The 22,642-nt window shown below is 39.7% G+C and overlaps 4 protein-coding genes across 5 annotated transcripts in view; 2 read left to right on the top strand and 2 right to left on the bottom strand.

The window, feature by feature from the left end:
• The first annotated feature begins 382 nt into the window (after nucleotides 1-382).
• On the top strand, nucleotides 383-2,213 carry LOC6042983 (zinc finger protein 814). Its single transcript, XM_001854376.2, has 2 exons — nucleotides 383-623; nucleotides 680-2,213. Exons 1-2 carry the CDS (start codon nucleotides 513-515, stop codon nucleotides 2,108-2,110), a joined length of 1,542 nt encoding a protein of 513 aa, XP_001854422.2. The 5' UTR covers nucleotides 383-512; the 3' UTR covers nucleotides 2,111-2,213.
• LOC6042982 (protein inturned) lies at nucleotides 2,121-4,834 on the bottom strand. The gene is made up of 2 exons (XM_038255921.1): nucleotides 4,663-4,834; nucleotides 2,121-4,608 (listed from the first exon to the last, which is right to left on the bottom strand). The coding sequence occupies exons 1-2, from the start codon at nucleotides 4,747-4,749 to the stop codon at nucleotides 2,260-2,262; spliced, it is 2,436 nt and encodes an 811-aa protein (XP_038111849.1). The 5' UTR covers nucleotides 4,750-4,834; the 3' UTR covers nucleotides 2,121-2,259.
• A 357-nt stretch (nucleotides 4,835-5,191) lies between these two features.
• LOC6042976 (zinc finger protein 383) lies at nucleotides 5,192-6,996 on the top strand. Its single transcript, XM_038254300.1, has 2 exons — nucleotides 5,192-5,413; nucleotides 5,476-6,996. Exons 1-2 carry the CDS (start codon nucleotides 5,303-5,305, stop codon nucleotides 6,979-6,981), a joined length of 1,617 nt encoding a protein of 538 aa, XP_038110228.1. The 5' UTR covers nucleotides 5,192-5,302; the 3' UTR covers nucleotides 6,982-6,996.
• Nucleotides 6,997-7,921: 925 nt separating this feature from the next.
• LOC6042975 (protein Gawky) overlaps nucleotides 7,922-22,642 on the bottom strand; it is a 33,450-nt gene continuing 18,729 nt past the window's right edge. Inside the window, exons 4-9 of one of the 2 annotated variants that reach the window (XM_038254298.1) lie at nucleotides 22,228-22,611; nucleotides 21,653-22,164; nucleotides 21,459-21,597; nucleotides 20,928-21,398; nucleotides 20,497-20,866; nucleotides 7,922-19,932 (exon numbers count right to left, since the gene is read on the bottom strand). In XM_038254298.1, the coding sequence (XP_038110226.1) occupies nucleotides 19,790-19,932; nucleotides 20,497-20,866; nucleotides 20,928-21,398; nucleotides 21,459-21,597; nucleotides 21,653-22,164; nucleotides 22,228-22,611 (2,019 nt within the window). In that variant the 3' untranslated portion in view covers nucleotides 7,922-19,789. Of the gene's footprint in view, nucleotides 19,933-20,496; nucleotides 20,867-20,927; nucleotides 21,598-21,652; nucleotides 22,165-22,227; nucleotides 22,612-22,642 lie in introns of both variants that reach the window. The other variant, XM_038254297.1, reaches the window with a different exon arrangement.

Consider the following 22,642-nt stretch of genomic DNA (forward strand, 5'->3'; position numbering starts at 1 on the left):
CAACCAACGGGGTACAAACTAAAATAGTGTCGAACGAAAAAGTGACCAACCAACGGGGGTTGAGTGTACTATTAAATCCACATGCGCCTAACTGTATGCAACAGTTGTGTTGCTCTGACAACATTTCGGAGCATTCGGACCGAAAGGGAGCGTTCTTTTATTACGTAACGCAGTAGGGGGGAAGGGGGGGGTCGGAGGCCGTGTTACGCTCCATACAAAATTTTTAAAATTTGTATGGAAATTTTGTTACGAGGGGGGGGTCTAAAAGTCCGATTTTTCGCGTTACGTAATAAAAGAACGCTCCCAAAGCATCCAGCTCGGTTACCAATTCTGCCCCTATTCCCTATATCGTTACAAACCGTTTCAAAACAAATACCTTTTTGATCGGTTTTGAAAAGTGAATCCAAAATAATCCTACCAATTTGTTCTGCCTGCCTGGCGTTCAATCCATCAATGCAAATTCATTAAAAACTAAATCAGAACAACCAGCTATCCATTTCAATGTGTTAACAATGTCGATTTGTCGCTTATGTGCAGCTTGCGACTCGGATCTTACGTCGATTTTCACCCGGAAACAGATGAGAACCATCGCCGACATGGTGCAGGAAGTTACATCCGTTGAGGTAAGAGAGGCTCGTTAGGAGAAAATGAAGTTTTAATAATCTTACTGTTATTTTAGGTTCCAATCGATGATCCACACTCCGTCCTGGTTTGTCCAGATTGCATCGAGACAACTTTGGTTGCGTTTAATTTTATCAAACGAGTTCAAGAAGTGGACCGACAATTCGAGGACAAACTGAACCGGATGGAAAAGGAAGTCGCCGGATTGGTCGATGTTAAACAGGATGTGGAAACAATAGAATCCTCAATTTTCGACGCTGATGGAGTAGAGCTGATCGATCACTCTGCCAGTACGATGCCCACCCAAAACCTTCTTACCCTGGGCGATGGATCGGTTGAGATTGTGGACGGTGAACCGGACGAGACTGCAAAGGAACTCTTGCAGCTGTTTGTTGAATCGATCCAGCACAGTGATTCGGACAAATGGTACAAGCTGAAATGTGACCGGGATTTTGCGGAGTTGCTGACGGGGTCAGTAAGATTGAACGAGGAAGATGATCATCTTTCGGATGTAGAAGAGGGATCAAATCTTGTAAAGAACGAAGAAAGGATCGCGCGATGTTGTGACCGGAAATGTAAGACGACGTTTCAAAGCCATGCAGAACTATTCGAGCATGGATCAAAAGTTCATGGAGGTGATCGACACAAAGCAAAAACTTCAAACCCATTTACATGTTTGATTTGCTTGCAAAGGTTCAAAACCCGGCGGTCCCTGGTGGGTCACATGCGCAACCTGATCGTTGATTATCGATGTCGCACTTGTGACGTGTATTTCAACACACAGCGTGAACGGGATGCTCATGTCAAAATTAGTCATGAATTCAAGACAAGTCAACGATATAAAATTGAGGAACAACCAATCAAAATTTGCTGTGGTTGTGACGCCAAATTTGAAACGATTGAAGAGCTTTACCAACATGGCATCGATGTCCACAAAACCACGGCAGCCTCAGCGATTATCAACAAAGTTGACTATGATCAAGAGTGTAACATTTGTTACAAACTCTTTAAAAACAAAAACAGCGTTCGATATCATCAAATCTCAGTGTACAGGCTGAAACGATTTATCTGCGGAATTTGCAATAATCAATTTGAAACATCGTCCAAGTTGAACAACCACAAAAGAGTGCACATCACCGAACGCAAGTTTGTCTGTGATATCTGTGGCGGAAAGTTTAAATCCAACGCCGAACTACGCCTCCATAACAAGTCTCACGAAGAACCACAACTGATGTGTTCAAGCTGCGGAGCTCGTTTCAGGAAAAGGTCCCATCTTCAAGTACACCTAAAGGTTCACGACGCAAACGCCTACGAATTTACGTGCCATATCTGCCAGAAGCAGTTTAAGCACAAATTCACCCTCAAGGAACACCTTACAATTCACACTGGCGAGCGGGTGCTCAAATACGCATGTCCTCATTGCTCGAAAAAGTTTCCTCGTAATCGGGATCTGCAGACCCATCTGCGAAAGGTTTGCGAAAAGGATTAATAACACTTGATTACAGTCAAAATACGGCTTTATTATTTTTAAAATATGTCACTTAGCTATAAAAAATGGACGGAATACAATGATTGCTTACTTTCCTACTTAATACCTCCCTATTGTCAGTACTCGATCGAAACCAAACTCGATCTCCTCTAACCCGCACAAGTCAAACAAATTCGGAACGCTAACTCGACCATGTGCTGCGGAGCATCCGACCGATGGCAAACGTACAGTTCCCGCGGCGGGGAGCTGAACAACCGTCCCAGCACCCAAAACTCGATCCTCTCTCCGGCGCTGCCCTCTTTCGGCACGGACATGAGCATTCCTTGCTCTTTGATTGCCACCAGTGAACGTTGCGTGTTCACCAGCTTGTTCGACTCGTTGGACAGCAAGTCGCGGAACTTCTTCGTGTTTTGCAGTGTGTCATGGATTAGGGTGCAAGTTTTCTGGAATGTGTTCATGATGATGTCGTGTTTCGAGTTCAGGGTGTTCAGCACGGGCGCAATAAAGACACCTTCTCCGAGTTCTAGCTGGACAAAGTAGTACAGAAGGTTTTCGGTACCGAACGTCAAACTGCTCGGGACCAACTCGGAAAATTCTTTGCAGCGATTTTCAGAAATTTCCGTTATATCGAAGCTGCTGCTGCGTTGGCTGCTGTTCATGCTTTGACCCCAGTCCGAATCGTCATCGTCGTCGTGTTCGTTTAGGTTTTCATCTTTGATGGCGTGATTTTTGATCGAACTCGATGCATTGGACTCTTCGTCGTGATTTCTCGTGCTGCTTGGACGGCTTTCTTCTGTACCAGTTTCGTGTTTTACGGAGGTCATTGGAATGCACTGCGGTCGCCGATTTGAGTCGATCCATATGCGTATCAGATTTTCAATACCCGTTGATTTGAAGTAGTCCAGCATATCTTGAATTTCTTCCACGTACCGCGAAAACGATTTGTTGTGATTGGTGTCGAGTGGAACTTCCAGAATGACCACCATTAGCAAGTGTCCGATAGACACCAGCATCAAATAGGCGTCGTTTGTTTCGTGAAACTTTTGCTCGCAGAATTCTTTGAAGTAGATTTTTCTCCAAATAGCCATATTCTTAATGTTGGTCGTTGAAATGACCTCAAAAATGCCAAAGTTTCTCAGAATGACTTCGACGTCCCTTAGAAATGCTCCGTTCAGGTGTGAACAAACCAAGTACTGATTGTAATAGAGGCAACAGCCGATGATGGTCAGATCACAAAACAAGTCCACCAAATCATCGTTCCAGTTGCGATAATCCATGGCTTCCAGCTCTCCAAGTGCATCGTTAATGCGAAGCTGTATTTCTTTCGGAAGGGGCACAAACTGTGGCTGGTGGAAGGACTTTTCAAACTTGTCCAAGCACCTGTTTGTCTTCACCGAATGCCTCACAAGTTCGCACAGCTGCATCAGCTCCGTTTGTTGCTCGACTGGCTTGTTCAGTGTCTGCGAACAGTTCAGGTACAGAATGCTCATGAGGTTGCAGATTTGTTCACTTTTTTGTTTCACCGAAAACAGTGAAGCATACTTGGAGTTAAATCCCAGCAGCAGCACGCCATCGTCCAATACGTTGTAGGTTGTGTAAAATAGTGAGTTTCTTATTTTCAAGTTGGTCATGACGGTTCTCGTTTGGAATGAGGAACTGAAGATGGAATGCAATGTTAGGAAGCTACCTTTAGAGCTAAACAGTAAGTTATTTTCCCGCGTTGGGTAGCAAAATGTAACATCCAGCTCGTCATTTTGCGAGCCATCTTTCGAGATGTAGATCATGCTGAATATCAAATCATTGCTGCTCATGGTTTGGATATCGTCCTTGTTAAAGAGTGTTTCTTGGCTTTGAATAAGATCCATGAGGTTGGTAATTTTGATTTCGATCGCATTCGAAATGTCGTGTTCGATCATTTCGAAGAAGGTGATTTTCAAAATTGTTGGTATCATTGTCGAGCTTTCCAGCAGCGCGTCCAAGTTGTCAACCGTGACCATTTCAGCATCCATCGATTTTATCCAATCCTTTGACTTTACCAGTTTGCCCCTGTTGAAGATGGAATAATCTTTAACCTTGTCCACCATCAGCTTTCTTCCGTCTGGGAACAGGGACGTTGTGATGCCGAGAATAGTCTCACTCAGCGGTAACAAGTCTTTCAGAACAATATTCTTTTTGGGAGCAACGCTGATGATAATTTCCTTGTTGATGCCATTGAGCTGCTCCTTCTTGATGGTATTAATCACGGTCACCTTGAACAGTTTGTGCTTGTTCTTCTCCCGGTGGCCGAACTTTGAGAGGATGTTCTCCTTCTTGCGAATCGATAGCCGCCTGTACTCATTACGGAAGAACAGATCGTCGTCGAATACGATTGGCTTGGCGTGATAAACTAGATCCAGCTTGATGTAGAATAAAAAGTTGTCACTGATGAAGGGACTCCATTCGTGGGCTTCGCAGCTGCTGTTGCTGGCCGATGAAACGGATTGGTCATCGGTCCAAACCTACAAAGAAAGGGTATCTTTTATTCGTGAGTTTCTTGAGAAGATAGATCTCACCTGTTCATCTGTTGCTATCTCTTCGGTAGCCTGTGGCGATCGATTTAGATTATTGTTGTACAAATTGGGATGACCGGCGTTCATCATAAATCAATGTTTTCGGATTTGTTTATTGTGGGGAATTGAGTTATGTACTGGAATGCCTAGATCGATCAAGATGGATCCTCACAAGGTGTGCAGTAAAATATGATGCATTTGTGTTGAATGCTATTTATTTTAGTTGCTTACACGATTATGGATTATTAGGGAAAAACTTTTAGTATTTTTTTATCTTCTTACACACAAGAAAAACCAATTTCAATTTTCCTTTTTATATTTCCCTGAAATTTGTGAGGGGATTTTGTTTTTAAATCAAATACAAATTTTTGATGAGAAATAAATACATTATTAAGTATTATTATAATGTATTAATTTCTGGTCTCAGTGCACACCTATCTGTTAGAGAAACCAATTCGATACCTATCGGCCGTATCGCGGGACCATTTCTAACCGTTTCAAAATTTGACAGTCGCCAACTATCATAAAACAAAACAACAATTTGTTTACATCGAGTTTGACCGCTCTTTCATGCAGTTATTTTTAAACTAAATTTAGTTATTTTAATAATTCAGGAGCATTTTCAACAGTTAAACGGTTCACAATGTCCATGTGCCGACTGTGTGCGGCGGTCGTCGCCGAGTGTACGTCGATATTCTCCCGGAGACAGGAGAAAACCATCGCCGAAATGGTGCTGCAGGTGGCGTCCGTTGTGGTAAGATTGGCTGGGGCATGCGGGGTGAAGTGAACATTGAAATGAGATCGTTTTGTTTCTAGATTCCGATAGACGACCCGCACTCTACGCTGGTTTGTCCGGAATGTGTCGAGCTGACCTTGGACGCCTTCAACTACGTCGAGCGGGTGCGGGAAACGGAACATCGGTTCAAGGAGGAGCTTCGACCGGCTGAAGAAATGGTTGAGTACGTGGAGAGTGAGAACGAGGCCGAACAGGTTGAGGTATTGGACGTCATGGAAGCGGAGGGGGTGGAGTTGACAGAGCACAAAGACACACAGATAGAGTCGGAAACGTTTGACGTGTTGCTCGATCTGGAGGATGAGACGATGGAGGTTTTGGATGACGATCCGGAGGAAGTTTCTAAGGAACTGTTTAGTCTTTTTGCGGAGTCAATCCACCAGGAGGGTTCGGAAAAATGGTACAAACTGAGACAAGATCCGGACTTTACGGATGTTTTAAGTAACACACTTCTCGAGCTGTTGGAGGAAGAAGAAAGTTTGGACGAAGAAGAGCCTTCCGATGAAGTTGGTCGAATTGCGCGATGCTGTAATAGTAACTGCAAGATGGTCTTCCACTTACGTCAAGAACTGGTCGGGCACGGGGTACAAGCTCACGAGGCCGATCGCTTCCAAGATTCCAGTTCATTCGAGTGCCACGTTTGCTACCAGCGATTTGAAACGCGTAAAGCTTTGCTCACACATCTGCGCCGACTGATCCGAGATTACCGGTGTCAATTCTGTGGCGTTTACTTCAACTCACCAGCAGATAAGACCGTCCACGTCAACACTAGCCACGTAGAAAGCAAAACCACATCACGTCGTACTCGTATCGTGGAACAACCTGTCAAAATCTGCTGTGGTTGCGAGGCCACCTTCGAATCGATGGAGGAACTCTACCAGCACGGCGTTGATGTTCACCAGTCGCAGCAGCCTTCGAACGAGAAACTCGATCGTGATCATCAGTGCAACATATGCTTCAAATACTTCAAAAACAAATCGGGCGTTCGAACGCACCAAGTGCTCGTGTACAAACCGAAAGTCTACTCCTGTGGAACCTGCGGCAAAGCGTTCGAATGTGCCTCGAAGCTTTCAACGCACGAAACGATCCACATAACTGAGCGCAACTATGCGTGCGAAACGTGCGGTGGAACTTTCAGAACGGCCGCCGACCTTCGCGGACACCAGCGTGTGCACCAGGAGCGTAATCTCGTCTGCTCAACGTGCGGAGCTCGATTCCACAAGCCGGCTCATCTGCGATCGCACCTTAAAACACACGACGCTAACGCGTACGAGTATACCTGCAGCTTCTGTTCGAAGCAGTTCAAGGAGAAATCAAACTGGAAGGTGCACCTGAAAGTTCACACCGGTGAGAAGCAGTACCAGTGCCAGTTCTGTACGAAAGTGTTCCGATACGCAACGGACCGAAAGCGCCACGAGATGAGCCACACTGGAAACTATCCGCACGGTTGTAAGATTTGCGGGAAGGCTTTCGCACGACCGGTTCAGCTGCAGTCACACACGAGGGTGTGTGAAAAGCGTGAAAAATAAACACTTTTCGCCATAGTTCAACCGTTTTAGTGCATTCCGAACGCCCTAGTTAACCTTCTGGAGTTAATTTAAAATGAAAAGGTAGTTTAGGATAACTACCATTAAAAAAAAAACAGTCAACTAACCAGAATTTGATCCCATTTCAGAACTAACTACTAAACCATCGTGATGCGGTAGAAATCGCTAGAGAAATGAAACTTCTTGTCAAACCAAATTGCTAACAAATCCTCGTCTGGCATCACGAGAGCTGGCTTCACACAATCACTATCAATGGTTCTAGAGAATTGCTTCCGGTTACCTCCAACTTGGCCTGGCCAAGTCAACCATCCATCATCGGATCCGGCAAGTCCTAAAGCAACCTCTTCATCCTGAGCAGCTATCAGGTTAGTGTCAAATTGGTAAATTTCACTTAATAGAGAAAGTAACTATCGTATTGGGATGGAAAGGCAAGAACCTTTCGTGTAATCTCAACTGAACTGCGTGAACAACCCCTTCGCAATGAAAATGACGATCAACGAATTGCCATGGTTTATTCGACCCTATCCTCTCTCTTGAACGTGGCCATCATCAATACAAATTTTCAAGTTATAAAAAACTAAATTTTACCAAAATAATGAATAAGACGACTAAAAAATTCAAAATTCAATAGGACCGGTTATAAAATCATAGGTTCTATGTGTATGTCCTTGTTTCTTACGTCCGTAGTGGAGAAATGGCTTGGTCCAACTCGATATGCCATAATAAGGAATCTTTGATTGACATCATCATCATTCCCAGTTTGCATTCCCTTCACAAACTGGGATATATTAGTGTTATGTTTTCAAATCATAAAGTATTAATTTCTCAATATTGTTTTAATTTGTTTGAAAATAAATTATTCTCATAGCAAAATGTATTGCTGGCTTTCTTTTAAAATAGATAATAAAATGAAACAAAGCGATTTGGTCTTTTTTATGTTTATTTTTCATTCAACGAATACAATTACGGTTACACTGATATTCATTATATTTATGCACTATGATTCATATTATAATAGTTTATAGTGTTGTATTTTGTTTCTTTTAATAAAGTTTTTATCAATATAGCAATGATTTTCTTCTCATCAGAAGTTATTGTAAACTTACAGATATATTGTTTGTTTTGTTTTGTTTTTTTTTTAATTAATACACATCACATGGATACTTCCTTCGATTTACTTTATTTTGCATTTTGCGCTTCATTTACGTTTCCTTCGCTCTCTCTTGCTTGTCTCTTTGCTTATTTAATGGTATTTTTGTTTTGTTGTAGGTGTTGTGTTGATATTCATCAAACGCTTCTGACAAAAACCGTCTTTATATGAAATTTGTATGTCATTCAGAGATTTCCTGCTTGTGTTTGTTCTGTGTTGCTTTTGCTTTCCTTGCGCTTTTGTATGTTTGCTTGCGTTTTCATTCCTCGTTTGTTTTGTTTCGTATCAATTAAAGCGTCGTTTGTTGATCAACTTTTTTTTTTGTTTTGTGTGTTTGTGGTTGTGTTTGTGTGTATGCTTCAATTGTTTGTTTTTGTTTTTACTGTTTCGAACGTATCATATCAAATGTTTTGCACACTGGCAAATGTAAGAAAATATATATATTTATGTCTAATGTATATCGTTTCATCTGTAGTGGTTTTTGTTGATGTTTACTTTTCATTGCCCTTAACCTCTAGGTAAATGTTGTTTATTTATCTGTTTTTATCTCCTTCTCTTCTGTTTCGATTGGTCAAATTCGCACACAATTATTTCATTTGCTTTGCCTTGTCGGGGAAGTACATCACCTTAAAACACTCAAATACACACGATAGTATCGTCGCGTTTGCCGCAAAGTTCTGTTTCGTTATTTGGCTACTGCTGTTTTCTTTTCGTTCAGTATGAAATGCATTTGTTTGATTCTGAGTGTTTCACTTCGTCACAGTTTTATAATGCATTCGCAGGTGTATGTGTGTGTTTTTGTGGTATGTGTGAGTAGTAGTGATTTTGTGTTAAGGTACAACCATTGAATCCGAATGTTGTGGTCTTTGCTGCTCGAATTTAAAGTTACTATTTATTTGGCGAAAAATCTAAGCTAAACGTGTGTGAGAACGAATCGTATTTTTATTAGCAATTGTTTGAGAGTGTTTTTATGTGTATTCTGAGTGTGTTTTGTAGTCATAATTTTTCAATGTGAGGGAAGATAAAAGACATGTATATTTGTAGTTGTAGAGTAAACATTGTTTTGTCAAGAGGAACATGAAGCAATAGGAGTTGGTTTGGACAGTTGTGTTGCTTAAATTTAATACATCGTTAATCTGTTGTTTCTTTATAGAAATCTTAAAATCTCACATAAATATCGGTTGCTTAGCTGTAGTACGATTTGTTATGTTATGCTTTTGTTTTGTTGCTGTTCGGTTTCATTTAAATTCAGTTTGGTTTGAATTGTGATCAGTTTTGTTGCATTTTATTGTTGTTCTGCTAACTTTCTATTGATCTCGGTGTTGGTTTTAGATATTCGTTACGTTTAGTAACTTTCGCAGTATTTGTGTGGCCTTACGTTTTATATTTGTATTAAATAAAATATATTACACAGTGGTTCTAAAATATATCATTATTAATCTGTTTTGTTGTCCAATATAATTGTCTTCGTAAAAGAATGGCTTACACGTGTATTGTTGTCCTTTATTTCCCTCTTTTTTCATGTTGAATGATATTTCTTCTATCATTTAGGTGTCACTTGAATATAATATGATGTTTTCATTTAATTATTGATTTGCTTCAGCTGAAATTTACACTTAGCTTCGACTTTTTGGATCGCTTACGCTCTATAGCCTTACGAAAATTATAAACTTTTGTGTTATTTTATCTTCTAGTGTGTGAGTGCGTTTTCATAATCACTGATATTGTTCCGTACCTCGGGTAATGATTCCTTTTTTCACTTCACTCTTGTGTACGACTTCCTCACCATGGTTTTGCCATCTTAAATCATGCTCTATGCTTAGTACACAATTTGATTAGTGTTCAAATCAGTCTTAAGGTAATATATTTTGCTACGAATGCTCATGCCAAACATATTGTTGATTTTTTACTGTGTTTGTTATGCACTTTTACACACACACACATACACAAACTTGGTTCGTATTTATGGGCTACTATTTGTTTTTTGTTGCTGTAGTGTGGTACCAAATGTTTAAAACAGACGACTGGGCGCCATTATCAGCCTTCAATATTTTTTTCACTGCAATCATCACCTTGTAATCCGTCATAAAATCAACTACTACAGATCGGTTTCTTTAGTTTTGCCAAGTTGAATCGATCGCACTCCTTCCTTTAGTGTGGTGTAAATTTAGAATTTATATCATCTTCTTGGTTTTACGTCATTCCACAAGTAACTTTTTGATTGCCCGACTCAACGTAAGCAGTTTTAAGGAATCTTCTTTTCCATTACACCATGATACTAAGCCTAATGACATTGTGCTTGTGTGTGTATGTGTTTTTATCCACAGAACAAGTTCGTTTAATTTCGCTAAAATATGTGAATAATGTTATCTTAAAAAGTTTCCACTTTCTTAAATCACTACTTTTAAAAAGTGTATTGTTTGTTCTCCTCCATTTTCTTTCCTCAATTATTTATTACTTCAGTTGTGAACACCATGCCAAACACAGTTAATTTTCGTCAATTTTTAAGTATGCGCTTTTGAATCAACACTGCTTCTAATACCTGTAAAACTATACCTTGCTTCTTTCCATCTTTTGGAATCCACAATTGTTACAACTACGCTTAGCCTTATGTACCCACACCTTTCATTCCGTAATGATAGATCACCTGAACTCAGTATTATTGCATTTTTCCTACACTTCCGTTTTATTTCGATAAGTTTTCTTATCTTATACCGCTCTGTATTATTTATTTTAGTAATAAATAGCATTTTATTGTATCTTGTACTAATAATCATTTTCCTACATTATATATTTTACGTTCTCCTCTGAACATCTTTGATATAATTAGTTGTTGTTTGTTGTTGTCTGTGTGTGATCCACACAACTCTTCCCCTCATTTTGGTAGTCGCATTCGTTAAGGCTAAACTCAAGCATTCAACCCCATTCTTCCTCTTTTACCGACCAGGTCGGTGTGGTTTTCAGTGTAAAGTGTATCTGTGTCCCTCAAATAAATACTGTTTTTTTAAATCGTAGGTGGATTCACGTTGTTGCAAATACCATCGTACACGCACAGACCGTTTTTTTTTTTTACTTTTTTTCCTTCTTTTTTTTTGTTTGGTAGTGTGCGTGTACATTGGGTTTTTTGTTTTGTTTTGTTTCTCGTGCGCAACACACACACACAAAACATTGACCTTACAGGATTGACCGATTAGACACTTACTTATGCTGTTTGTTCCGTTTTGTGAATGTGTGTTAGTGTGGATTGCCTCTGCTGTTGGTTTCTCTTTCTGTCTACATCAGTGTAGTAGCCTCTAGAATCTAGTTGAATTGTTACATTTGTTTTCGCTTAGAATTACACACACTTAGTATTAAGGTAGTAAGAATATGCAAATTCGCTTACATTGACGTTTTCTAGTTGTAACTTGATCTACCATCAGCTATAGTGAATGTGTTATTGATTTAAACGTCGCGCCAACGCACGATTTGTTCTGGTTTAATTTATTTTAAAATCAAGTTATGCTTAGTCGTAACTTTAGATTTCTTTAGCACCAAATTCTCAATCAACGATATTTATGGCAATTTGTTAACGTATAATGTCCATTTTATGTTGGCGGAGGGTTTTTATCCACGCTGACCACGTTCTCCGTTGATTATCCGCACCCTTGGTTTAGTGGACTTTTGATTCTTCTTCCTCTTTGCTTCCTAGTTTGCTGGATTTTGTCTTCATCCGTTAACAATAACAAAAATTTGCTTACCTTATATGGTTAATAATTGTGATTTTTATTAACCTCTTCCTTCTGTCCCTTCTTTTTTGATACCGATCACTTAAGATTTGATTTATTTCTTCGATTTGCAGGTACGTTTGAATGTGTGTGTATTTTTGTTTTCTCTATTTGTGTGTACTCAGTTTGTGTTTGTTTGTTTGACTTTTCCACTTGTCTTGTTTTGGTTCGCGATATGGATCGTTGTGGCTGTTCTGATTCACCTCCAACGATGAGCACTTTTTAATCTTCTCCTAATTAGTATACGAGGGTTTCTTAAGTTGCCTTACCTTGTTGCTTTCTTTTCTGTTGTCGTATGTGTGCACCTTGCAGGTTTCATATTCGGTTTGTTTTGCTTTGTTTGTTTGTTTCGTACTCTCTACGAGACGGATCTGTAGTTTTAGTTTGTTTTATTTTGTTCAGTTTATGGTTGGTTCCTCTCTTTACGTTAGTAACAGACTCATCAGGCCAGATCATAAGTAGGTAGTGTCGATTGCACGTGAATCTTGCGGGATTTGTTTTTGTCTATGATCACACTGCGCCCCCATTTTACCTTGCGCATGGCACGATTCGTATGATTGCACTCTGGTATAGGTTGATTTCGTATTCAATTGCTTTTGCTGCTGTTTTTGGCTGGAATGTTGGAATTTCTGGTAGTTCAATAATTTGTTAAGATTTTTTTTTAACTATTGATCAGCTTAACGAGCAATCTAGGTGGAAATTTTAAAAAGAATACTTAAAAAAATAATTATGAACTTGTTTTAAAAAGAAATTAATTTTTTATTTGGAGGCACTCGAACCTCGATGTTAGAAGACGATTGTTTTTTAGAAAGGGCCGTGTTACAATGTGCTCACTTACACCTCCAAACAATTGTTTTGATAATGTGTGTGAGCGATGTGCGAAAAGGGACAGTTGGTTGCCCTTTTAGTTTGACCACAGACAAACAGACGTAAATACCTTTAAAAATCCATCAATCATGAATTTAACGGTCAATTTGAATTTCGAGATAACCACTTGATTGTGACCACGCGTTTGACAGTTGTTTGAAATTTTTGTACGATCACTTCATACCTTCCGTGCGTTGCGTTCACAACTGGAGGGCTCTAGAAGACTAGCTCGATAGATTTCTGATAAAAATGTTTAGTGATTTACGTCTATTTGTCTGTGAGTGTAAGAACCAAAAGGTTTGAAACAAAATTGGATTTATTCAACGGGATTTAAGCATGTTCTTGATGATGAAAACTAATATCCATGTGGTATAAAATCCAATTTGATAAAGCCACAATCCAGCTAACAGCTCGTTTTGTCACTGATTCGCTTTATTTGTCATAGTCCAGATTTTGAACTTTTTCCTTTGTTTTTTTTTTTGTTGTTCTGATATTTTTGATTCTCATGAATAGCTCATTCGAAAAGAGCTCGTTGGTAAAATATCTAAGTGAATAAATTGTGATAAGTTAGTCTGTTACTATCGATACAAATGAATAAACCTAATCGATTCCACTAAGTTAATCTAATGTAAGAAATAATATTTTAAGTTTGCTTAAATTTTATCCAGCATCGCTGATTTCTATTACTCTCGACCACTAATTGTTCTTTGCTAAATTATCATTAATTTAGTCAGAAGGAAGATGATAATCACAGAAATATTGTGTATTTTTTCGCAGCACGAGAAAAACATCGCATTTGTATCCGAAAACATAAAAAAGCAAGTCACTTTTAGTTTTAAAGCTAACTTAGCGTGACAACCAGGGTGTTTGTGGGAGTGTTTATGTTGCCTTAGTTTAGTCTGAATCATCCGGGATGATTTCCGTTTTCTGGCGAGACGAGGACGTTTCACAGCCAACAAGATTTTTTTTTCTAAAAGAGGGGAAATATCATTAAATTTCACGGTGTGATGGTCTCGCAAAATGGTTTACTACTTGGGGCTAACAAAAACAAAAGGTAAAACAATAAATAGTCTTACTGAACTAAACGTAAGAAGACTTGCATCGACACAGGTCAGTCGTGTGCTTTCTAGATGATGTGAACCACTTGCTTTTTTTTTGGTAATTTTATTAGGAAGTTTAGGGAAAATGCACGTTGGAGTAATTGTTTACTAGTAAGATTAGAACTAAATACTGAAACTGATAACAAGAGTGTAATGGCATGATATGTAAGTATACTTTATCTGAAATTTGTCTCATTTTGGAATTGCAACAACGAGTGCTTTTACAACTGGTTTCTTTTGTGGGATTTAGGCACAACAAGTACGAGTTAATTTTCAATAAAAAAAAGTTTTATATTTCTCATTGCGCAAATTCTTTGGTTTGCTTGGTTTGTTTTTGATATACTGATAACCACAAAAGGGGGAGGCCAGTTTTCCCATCTTTCTCTGGCGTTTGCTTGTCTCTTTTAGTTTGTTGGCTGAGTTTGCTAATGCTTATCAGAATAGTATCATTCGTTGTAATGGATGAAATTCATTTTTTTTGTTTGTTTTGATTTGGAACTTATCGACTACCAGTGTGGGTGTGGAACAGTCAGCAAACTACGTACAGCAATTTTGCGGGCATTTTTTTTTTTTCTTCTCTTTTTGACAATAAATCTACATATATGGGAGAGTTAAAGTTAATCAATCAAATTCAGGAGGTATTCAGAATGAGTTACATATCATTTCGTGCGCGTTTTTGTTTTCTCTAACAAAAAATGTATTCAAATTTCGTTGTAATTTGAGGCTCCACCAAAAACAGTGCGTGGACTAGAATTTCATCAGATTTTGTGTTAAACAAAGTCAAATTTATAACTCGTTTAAAAAATTTAAATGAGGCACAAGTAAATATTGTGTATTTCTCAAGCATACCGTAAACCAGAGTTCTAATAATGGATTGATTTTTGCTAAAGTTAAAAAACTTCATGATTTAAAAATTCAATGATTAAATTGTATATTTTTTTAAATGAATTTTATGAAAAGCCTTCTAAACATCTGACAATCGATTTCCTTGAAATGTTTTTATTTTTAATAATATTTTGTCTGTTGCATACCTTTAGTTCAACATTTCTTAAGCTGGGGGACAACAACTAAAAAAAGCATTTGCGTTATCAGTGCAAAACAATCACAAAATATTTAAGAAAAAAATGGTAATTTCAGCAGAACACGAAATTTACGTATTTGGGGTTAAAGAAATTAATAATTTCACAACCAATTGAATTTTAAAAATAATTTGGCATTTTGAGAACCTTAGTGAATAATAAGTTTTTCCCAATGTCATCTGACAAGGCCTTTTTTAAACTCGCGATATCAATGTTTAAAATAAAACTTTTGTGAAATTTCTGCTCTTTTCAGAACAAATATTTTTGAAATTTTCTTATGAAAGGGCTTGAAACACCTATTTTGGACATCTTGGCGAGTTGAGCTAGAATTTTTTAATTTGATTTTTTTTTATTGAAAAGAGCAATGAAAATCGAACTATTAAAAAATGTGGGTTTATTAGAAGAAACTAAGATTGACAAAAACCTTTAAAAATCTATATAAATTAATGAATCTTCGGTGTGATTTGTTCATAAAAGAGTATAATATTCACCAAATTCTGTACATAAAATGAAGCTTGATAAAAGTCCTGTCTGACGTTATGAGCAGTTGATGAATAATCGTTGAAACATTTTTTAATGAATTTCTTGATTGATTACCAATATTTTTGAAGAATATCGCGGAACCCAAATAATATCACCTGGTTTACGGTTTGTGCAAATGAAAATTCATTAGATTTATTTTGTTTTTTTCATGAAAATTGATATTCTTGTCTACCGTCATCAGGGGTGACATTGGGTCTGGAGGGTGAGATTGGGTCATAGAAAAATGCAGAAATTTTTATAACTCAATCTCACCCCCAGAACCAATGTCACCCCTGGTGACGGTATTTTTTTTGTGATGCTGCAAATTGTTACATTTTTAATTTCACTAAACAAAACAATCCCTAACAAATTTAATAAAAAGGAAAAGGGTCACAGTTGTTGTAGTTCTACGTTTTTTGATGTTTTTGCACCTGCTATTTTTTTGCCTCCAACGGAGTAGAAATAATTGTTAAGCTGACTAAACTATCATTATTGTTTTGGTTACACAAAAACAGATTTGAAAGTCTCAACGTATGGCTGATGATAAATTTCTTTAAAATTTTGACACAAAAAAAACTCAAATGCACGCCGAATTTCGACTGATAACTTTCCGTTCCATGATCGATTTACCCGCCAGTCACAGAAAAATTCTTCTTACTCGCTACGAAATGACTGAAACAGTGTTTTCCTTACGCACTAAGCCTTTGAAACACTTACTTAATGATTGCTTACACCACTAAATCTTTTTTTTGTGTTTTTTTCTTTTAAATTTTCACCTTACTGTATTGTATTTAAATGATTTTACATTACGAGAGCACCTTTTTTATGACAATTTTCCCTTCCTTACACTTGGGGCTTACCGACTAAAATATATCTAGATATATAGAACAATGCGCTACAAGACCACTCCTTTTTTTTTTGTTGCTCCTTGGCTACGGCTTACGTGTTTAAATGTTGTCACAGATTTGCTGTCTTCCAGTGTGTGTGTTTGTGTGTGTCATAATCTTAGATTCTCTGTTTATTGGACTAATTGCGCTACGCACACAAACACGCGCGAGCTCGCGCGTACAGTTAGAGGAAATGATTTGGTTTGCTATATATTTTAGTTTATTTTTCAATTTAACCTCTCAGGTGAGCTTCCTCATCTCCACGACCAAAATGGATCACAGAATCTGAACAAATGTGCGCGCTGTCAGCAAGGGAATGGGAGCGAAAGGGGTCCACCAATGTTTGTTAAAGAGTTGTTTTTTGTTATTTGTTTAAAGCAAGTTGCAAGGTTTAAATTTGAAATTAGTTCCACTAAGTTATCATTTTTGCTAGTACTTTCCGAAATCAATGACTAGAATTTTGAACAAGTTTGGTCTCCTTCGGTGGACCCCTCACACCCGCCAGCCTCTGCGCAGCGCGTAGTTGTCATTTTCTAATTATTGTGGATTTTAGTTTTGTTTTTTTCCTGGAATTTGATTTTCGTCATGCGCTCTTTCCCTTGTTTCAGGTAGCTTGGGTTTCAAATGTTCTGCCGTGTGGCCACGTGGGCCCCGTTACGCAGATGGTGTGTTAATAGTTTGCGCGAGCAGATTCCAGGGAATCTGCCGAATGCAAATGATTTTTCAAATTGTAAGGAAAAGATTCAGTCGATTGCACAGAGAGTGTGGATCTACTCAATACGATCAGCTTTTGTTGCTGGTTTTTATTTTTTTAATTATTTTTTTTTGTTTCTTGTTCCGCAGAGTTTCGTAAATCAGTTTCAATTTTTTTCACGTTTTCGCTGTGGGAGATTGGCTATCGAAATGCTGCATGATGGTGCTGCCGTTTTCACGCTTTCGTTTAAAATTAAGTTTTGTTTTGTTTTTACTAAAATATTGTCATGACTTTTTTTTTCTGTGTTGTTAATATGTAAAAATGTTATCCTCACTGCTCGTCAAAAAGGAAATGAACCGCTGCAACTGGGGCCCGACTGTGGCAGCCATTTGCAGCGGTCGTTGTGCAGACCTTGGTTTGTTTAGTACGTTGCTCAATTTACACTAGTTGCTAGTAATTTCTTCGGTTGGTAAAGACTTTTTTGTTTTGCTTGTAACGTCCAATGCGACGTTGCTTTCACATCTAATGCTATCTTCTAAAACACTGAAAAAGTTCCTATATAGAGATTTTTAAATAGTTTCCATTTATTGTGGTTTGTGTATATAAATATTTGTTTTTTTTTGTTGTTGTTCACTTACTGACTAAGAATTCTCTTTTCCATGTGTATCAACTGCTTAAGGTATTTGTATATATGTTACAAGTATCTTGCAAGACAAATGTGTGTGTGTGTGTGTTTTAATCTCACTTTGGCTTCTCGCCTACAGCTAATTTCATCGATATCTTACCGGCTAGTTTGATAAATACTTATATAATTCCCTTTTCTTTCGAATATACTTAGCACTAATACACATTAACATTTATGTTTAGTAAAAATATATATACTTTTGATTCGCTTCCTTAAAAGTAGTTATTACTTGATTATTATGTGTACGCTTAATCCTAACCGCAACTTTTTGCATCTTATCATTACCCATGTTTTATTTGAAATATATAGAGAAAGATTGTAAAAATTAATGCTTCGATTAGTCACTTCTATATCATGTAGATGTAAAGAGAGAGGTAAAAACAAACGAAAACAATGCTGCACACGCTTCCATCTCTTGTCCCAATATATTTAAACACTAAAGGCTGTTTGTTTGAGTGTTTGGTTTTCAACCAAGCGCTTTATCACATATTTGGCCAATGATTTCTCGTTTCTTTTTGTGTATGTCTGTGTCGTTATTAGAAAAATAAATAACATTTTGTCCGTTGTAATCTAAAGCTTAACATTAATTTTCCATACGTGTATTTTGTCTCTTGCATATTTATTATAGTATATTGCTTTAGGATTTTCATCATTTATATATGTATTAGTAAGTAGCTATTTGTATGCAAATTCACGCGACTCTCTCCCCATCTCAATTTGCATCGTTCGTAATAATGTGAAACAAAACTAAGCTTCAGTGGAATGCATTTGTAACTTTAAGGTTAAAAGGAAAGTAAAAAAACATGCTTACGTGATAACAAACAAAGATAATAAATATCCAAGAGTGAAACAAGTCATTCCTTAATTTACACTTACACTTCTAGTACGATTAGAGCGTGGGAAATGGTAGTGGTGAGAGGCAGGCAGGAGTATTTCCCTCTCTCGCTCTCCCAACCTTTGTTTTGTTTTTGTTACAGTTTGATATGTATTTGAACTGAAAATTTTTAGCGTGTGGAAGTGTAAACGTGTTCAGGGGTGGTACACTAAAGAGGGTACACTTTGTAGCGTTATTTGGCTTCGCGCAAAACCGCTCTCTCTCTAAATCCCAGTTTAAAGATTTGGCTAACTGGATTTGCGCTTGGAACTCAAGTTCCTCTCTCACGCGCGAAAAATAAATCACAACCACAAATCGTATTCCCGCGTCGATTCACGCAGAAAATGATGCACATTCGCTTGATTTTAGGTTTTGGTTTGCTGGTCTTTCCACCTCTATTTAGGAAAGACCAATAAGTTTTTGTTTTTTCTCTCTTTTGATTGGCCCCTTACTTTGTGAGATCGCTGTTATTGATTCCCTGTGCTTTCATATCAAATATTCATCAAGTTTCTTGTTTTGTTTTGAGTTTTTTTTATGCGAGTAAATGCGATGGTGCCAGGTATTTAAATAATACAAAAAAGAAAACATAACAAATCTATCATTGCAATTATCGGTGTTCCTTCATGAGTGTGTACGTGTTGCGTTCGTTTGTATTAAAGCAAACTCGACTGTACGCGCTACATCCCCGCACAATCGAGCGTAATTCATTTTAGTAAAGTGAAACTTTTAATACGCGCATATAAAACATAAAAAAAATCTAACAAAAATAAGGTCAGGTAATAAAGTCTTAACCGCTACATCACTGCTAAACATTACACAATACTACCCCTAAAAAACTTTGTTTTTGTGTGTTTCCAATAGCAAAACATAAAATTGTACAAAATATCATTTCTTTCGCATCGCTGTTGTACAAACACTATTCCTGATATTGTACACGTTTGAGTTAAGACCTGTGTGTGGGTGTATTTGTGTTTGTTTGTTGTTGCTTCTTGATTTTTTTCCGCTGCTGCTGCTCCAGCGCAACAGTAAACGCCATGCTCTTACACTAAAAACTAATTAAATCAGCGCTCATAGTACGGTTTTAATTTCACGATGATGATATTCACGATTTTTTGTTTTGTTTGACTCACTTGGTGGTCGCTGCTCCAAACTTGCCGGTGGACGTCACTCAGTTCAGCTCACCGCCGAGCAGATTCTCCGGCAGGAACGAGTTCAGGTTGGATGGCGTGCCGCGCTCGGTCGGCCCGTCCAGTGGGGTCCACAGGTTGGCGCCAGCGCCGGATGAGGGCCAGCCGGAGCCCCAGGTGTCCGCTGGAAAAATTTAAAGAAATATTTGTAGAAATTGCAATTTTCACAAGTCTCATGGAGTTAATTTTCAAAACATTTTGTTGATTTGAAAAACAAGATTTTTGTTGGATTGACACTAAACGTCTAAGTTAGCTTTTTATAACAACAATAGACTTTAGTTCATTTAAAAAGATTCAAGGTTGATTCAACGAAGTAATTTGTTTACATTTTTCGACTCCAACCTCAAACGTCAAACCATACTGTAAAGTTATGAGTTATTTCAAGAGTAGCATCTACACATAAAATGAGTAAATCAAGTTCAGAGTGTAAGCGGAGAGATCTGTCAGACGGACGAACGGACCGCAGCGAGAGAGTAAATGTCAAACGGCAGTTGAGCTTGGATTGCAGCATGGAGCTGACGTGTTGACCGGAGTGAAGATTCTACACATTCAAGTTCGTTGCCGGATCCCTTCCGGAAAAGATCCGGCAGCAAATTTATACTGGTTTGACGTTTGCTGAGAGTGCCGAAAAGTTTGGTTATGTCACTGCTTGCAAAAAAAACAATATTCAAACAATTCTCCGCCTTACCTGCCGAGCGAATGTTCGCCTGCTGAGATCCACTCGAACGCCACGGTTGTGCGTTGTTGTTATTGTTGTTGTTCCCCAGTCCGGCGGAGCCAACGTTGATGTTGCCGTTGTTATTGTTGTTGATGTTGTTATTGTTCGCACCGCCCGGGATGCCCAAGTGCTGCAAAATGGTCTGCACCTCGCTGGCGAGTGGCGATTCGGCACAGATGGTCGTGTTGCCCAGCACGCAGTTGTTCAGGGCCTGTTGGGCTTTGTTAGCCTCCTCGCGGGACAGGTACTTGCACAAGGCGATACCGTGGTTCAAGTACAGGTGGAAGTTCTGGACCGGACCGTGCTGCATGCACAGCGTGCGCAAGGTTGAACCGTCGATCTGAAAGAGAAATTGAATTGAAGATCGTTGTTCCTTCTCCACCAAAATCCCTAATTCCCACCTGTGCAGTCAAGTTCTTCAGCAGAACCCACGTGGAGTACCATGCCGGTCCTCCGGCCCAGTTGCCACCGGTCGGACCCGGACGTTGGTTCCATCCGTTTGATCCAAAACCGCCGCCGCCGCCGGGATTCTTCCCGGCAGACAATCCCGGCGGTGGACCACGTGGAGCCTTGCCAGCTGCACCTGCTCCGCCGCCGCCGCCACCACCCAAGCCGGATCCCCAAAGGTCAGAAGTGCCACTGTCGGACCAGGTGTTCTTGTTCTCCGCCAGTTTGGAAATGGAACTGGTGAAGTTGTTGTTCGGATTGAAACTCCAGGTCGACGACGACAGGCTGATCGAGTCCGTCGGCGAGGGTTTGCTGCTTCCGGCAAACAGATCCGAATCCTTGGCGATCGAGATGGAAGCGATCGGACTACGAGCGATGCTTCCGGGTGTAATGGTCGGATCTTCCTCGATCTTCATTTGATTTCCCTGGAAAATGTAAGAAATGTTTGGTCGACCGTCGGCTTGTATTACTAGTGAAAATCCTACCTTCCACGGCTTTCCTGGTTCAAACTCGGGAACCAAATCGGTGAAGCTGTCCTGGTTGGATGGCCAATCCTTACTGCCAACATCCGCTGAGGAATCTGGCCAACCGTCGCCAATGCTACCACGGCCCGTAGACCAAGTACTATAAAACAACACAAATGAGAATTCAAAACACCCCTCAATCTATCAAAACTTACTTATCCCCTTGCAATCCACCCAGTCCAGGCATGCCCGAACCTGGCGCAGCCAGCGATGACTTGGCAGTGGTTCCCGGAGCGCGCGAGAAATCCGTCAAATCGTGCGAACTGTCCTTGTCCATCGCCGGCAACTTCCACTGATTCAGCCGAGACTGCTGGCTCGTTGGACCAGATCCCCCACCCGAATTGCCAGCCCCTCCACCGGGACCATGATGATACGGTCCACTCGGATCCTTACCGCCCAGACCCATCTCCGACAGGCTGTTCTGCAGGGTGGTCAAATCGTTCTGCTCTCGGTGGAAGTTACCACCGAGGTGACCGCCGACGTTCGAGGAACCTCCCGACTGTTGTTGCTGCTGCTGCTGTTGTTGCTGCTTCACGTAGATCGCTTGCTGAGTGGCGATCTGGTTCTGCAGCCCGGCAATCTGCTGCTTGATCTTGGGAATCATCGACATCTGGGCGTTGCCACCGGCACCTCCGCGCTGCAGGCTGTTTTGGGTGACTTGAAGTTGCTGGAAGAAATGGGTTGAGCGCGTTAGGACAAATTTCTCGAGCGTTTCGGTTATTCTACCAACCTTAATATTATTCAACAACTGGTTCAGCAGGAACAACGTTTGCGGTGCCAGCGGTTGGTTCAGAATCTGGTGGTTCAGGTAACCCGCCTGAACCGCCATCTGGATCTGCTGCACCAGCATGCGCAACTGCTGAGTGGACGGTTGAGCGGAGGAGTTTTGCCCTCCGAGCCCTCCGCCAGTTCCGGCACCGCCAGCTCCGCCCATTCCGTTTGGTCCACCCTGGTTGAACGGACCACCCGGTCCGGATGGTGGAGCCTGGTTCAGGTAGCTTTGCAGGTTCGCCTTGCTGAGGCTGTTCAGACCAGCCAGGTTCGGATTACCGCCGCCGCCGCCACCACCTCCCATGCCGCCGGGCATGTTGTTGTTGTTGGGTCCGTTTGGATTCTTTGATTAGGATAAATTTGGTGTTATAAAA

Source organism: Culex quinquefasciatus, chromosome 2, assembly GCF_015732765.1.
Source record: "Culex quinquefasciatus strain JHB chromosome 2, VPISU_Cqui_1.0_pri_paternal, whole genome shotgun sequence".
In the NCBI taxonomy this organism is placed as follows: Eukaryota; Metazoa; Arthropoda; class Insecta; order Diptera; family Culicidae; genus Culex; species Culex quinquefasciatus.

Bases quoted from the DNA above. Each gene is read 5' to 3' on its own strand.
- LOC6042983 (XM_001854376.2), top strand. From the start codon at position 513: ATGTCGATTTGTCGCTTATGTGCAGCTTGCGACTCGGATCTTACGTCG. The intron at 624-679 runs GTAAGAGAGGCT...CTGTTATTTTAG, and splicing joins AGGAAGTTACATCCGTTGAG to GTTCCAATCGATGATCCACA.
- LOC6042982 (XM_038255921.1), bottom strand. From the start codon at position 4,749: ATGATGAACGCCGGTCATCCCAATTTGTACAACAATAATCTAAATCGA. The intron at 4,609-4,662 runs GTGAGATCTATC...CTTTCTTTGTAG, and splicing joins AGATAGCAACAGATGAACAG to GTTTGGACCGATGACCAATC.
- LOC6042976 (XM_038254300.1), top strand. From the start codon at position 5,303: ATGTCCATGTGCCGACTGTGTGCGGCGGTCGTCGCCGAGTGTACGTCG. The intron at 5,414-5,475 runs GTAAGATTGGCT...TTTTGTTTCTAG, and splicing joins TGCAGGTGGCGTCCGTTGTG to ATTCCGATAGACGACCCGCA.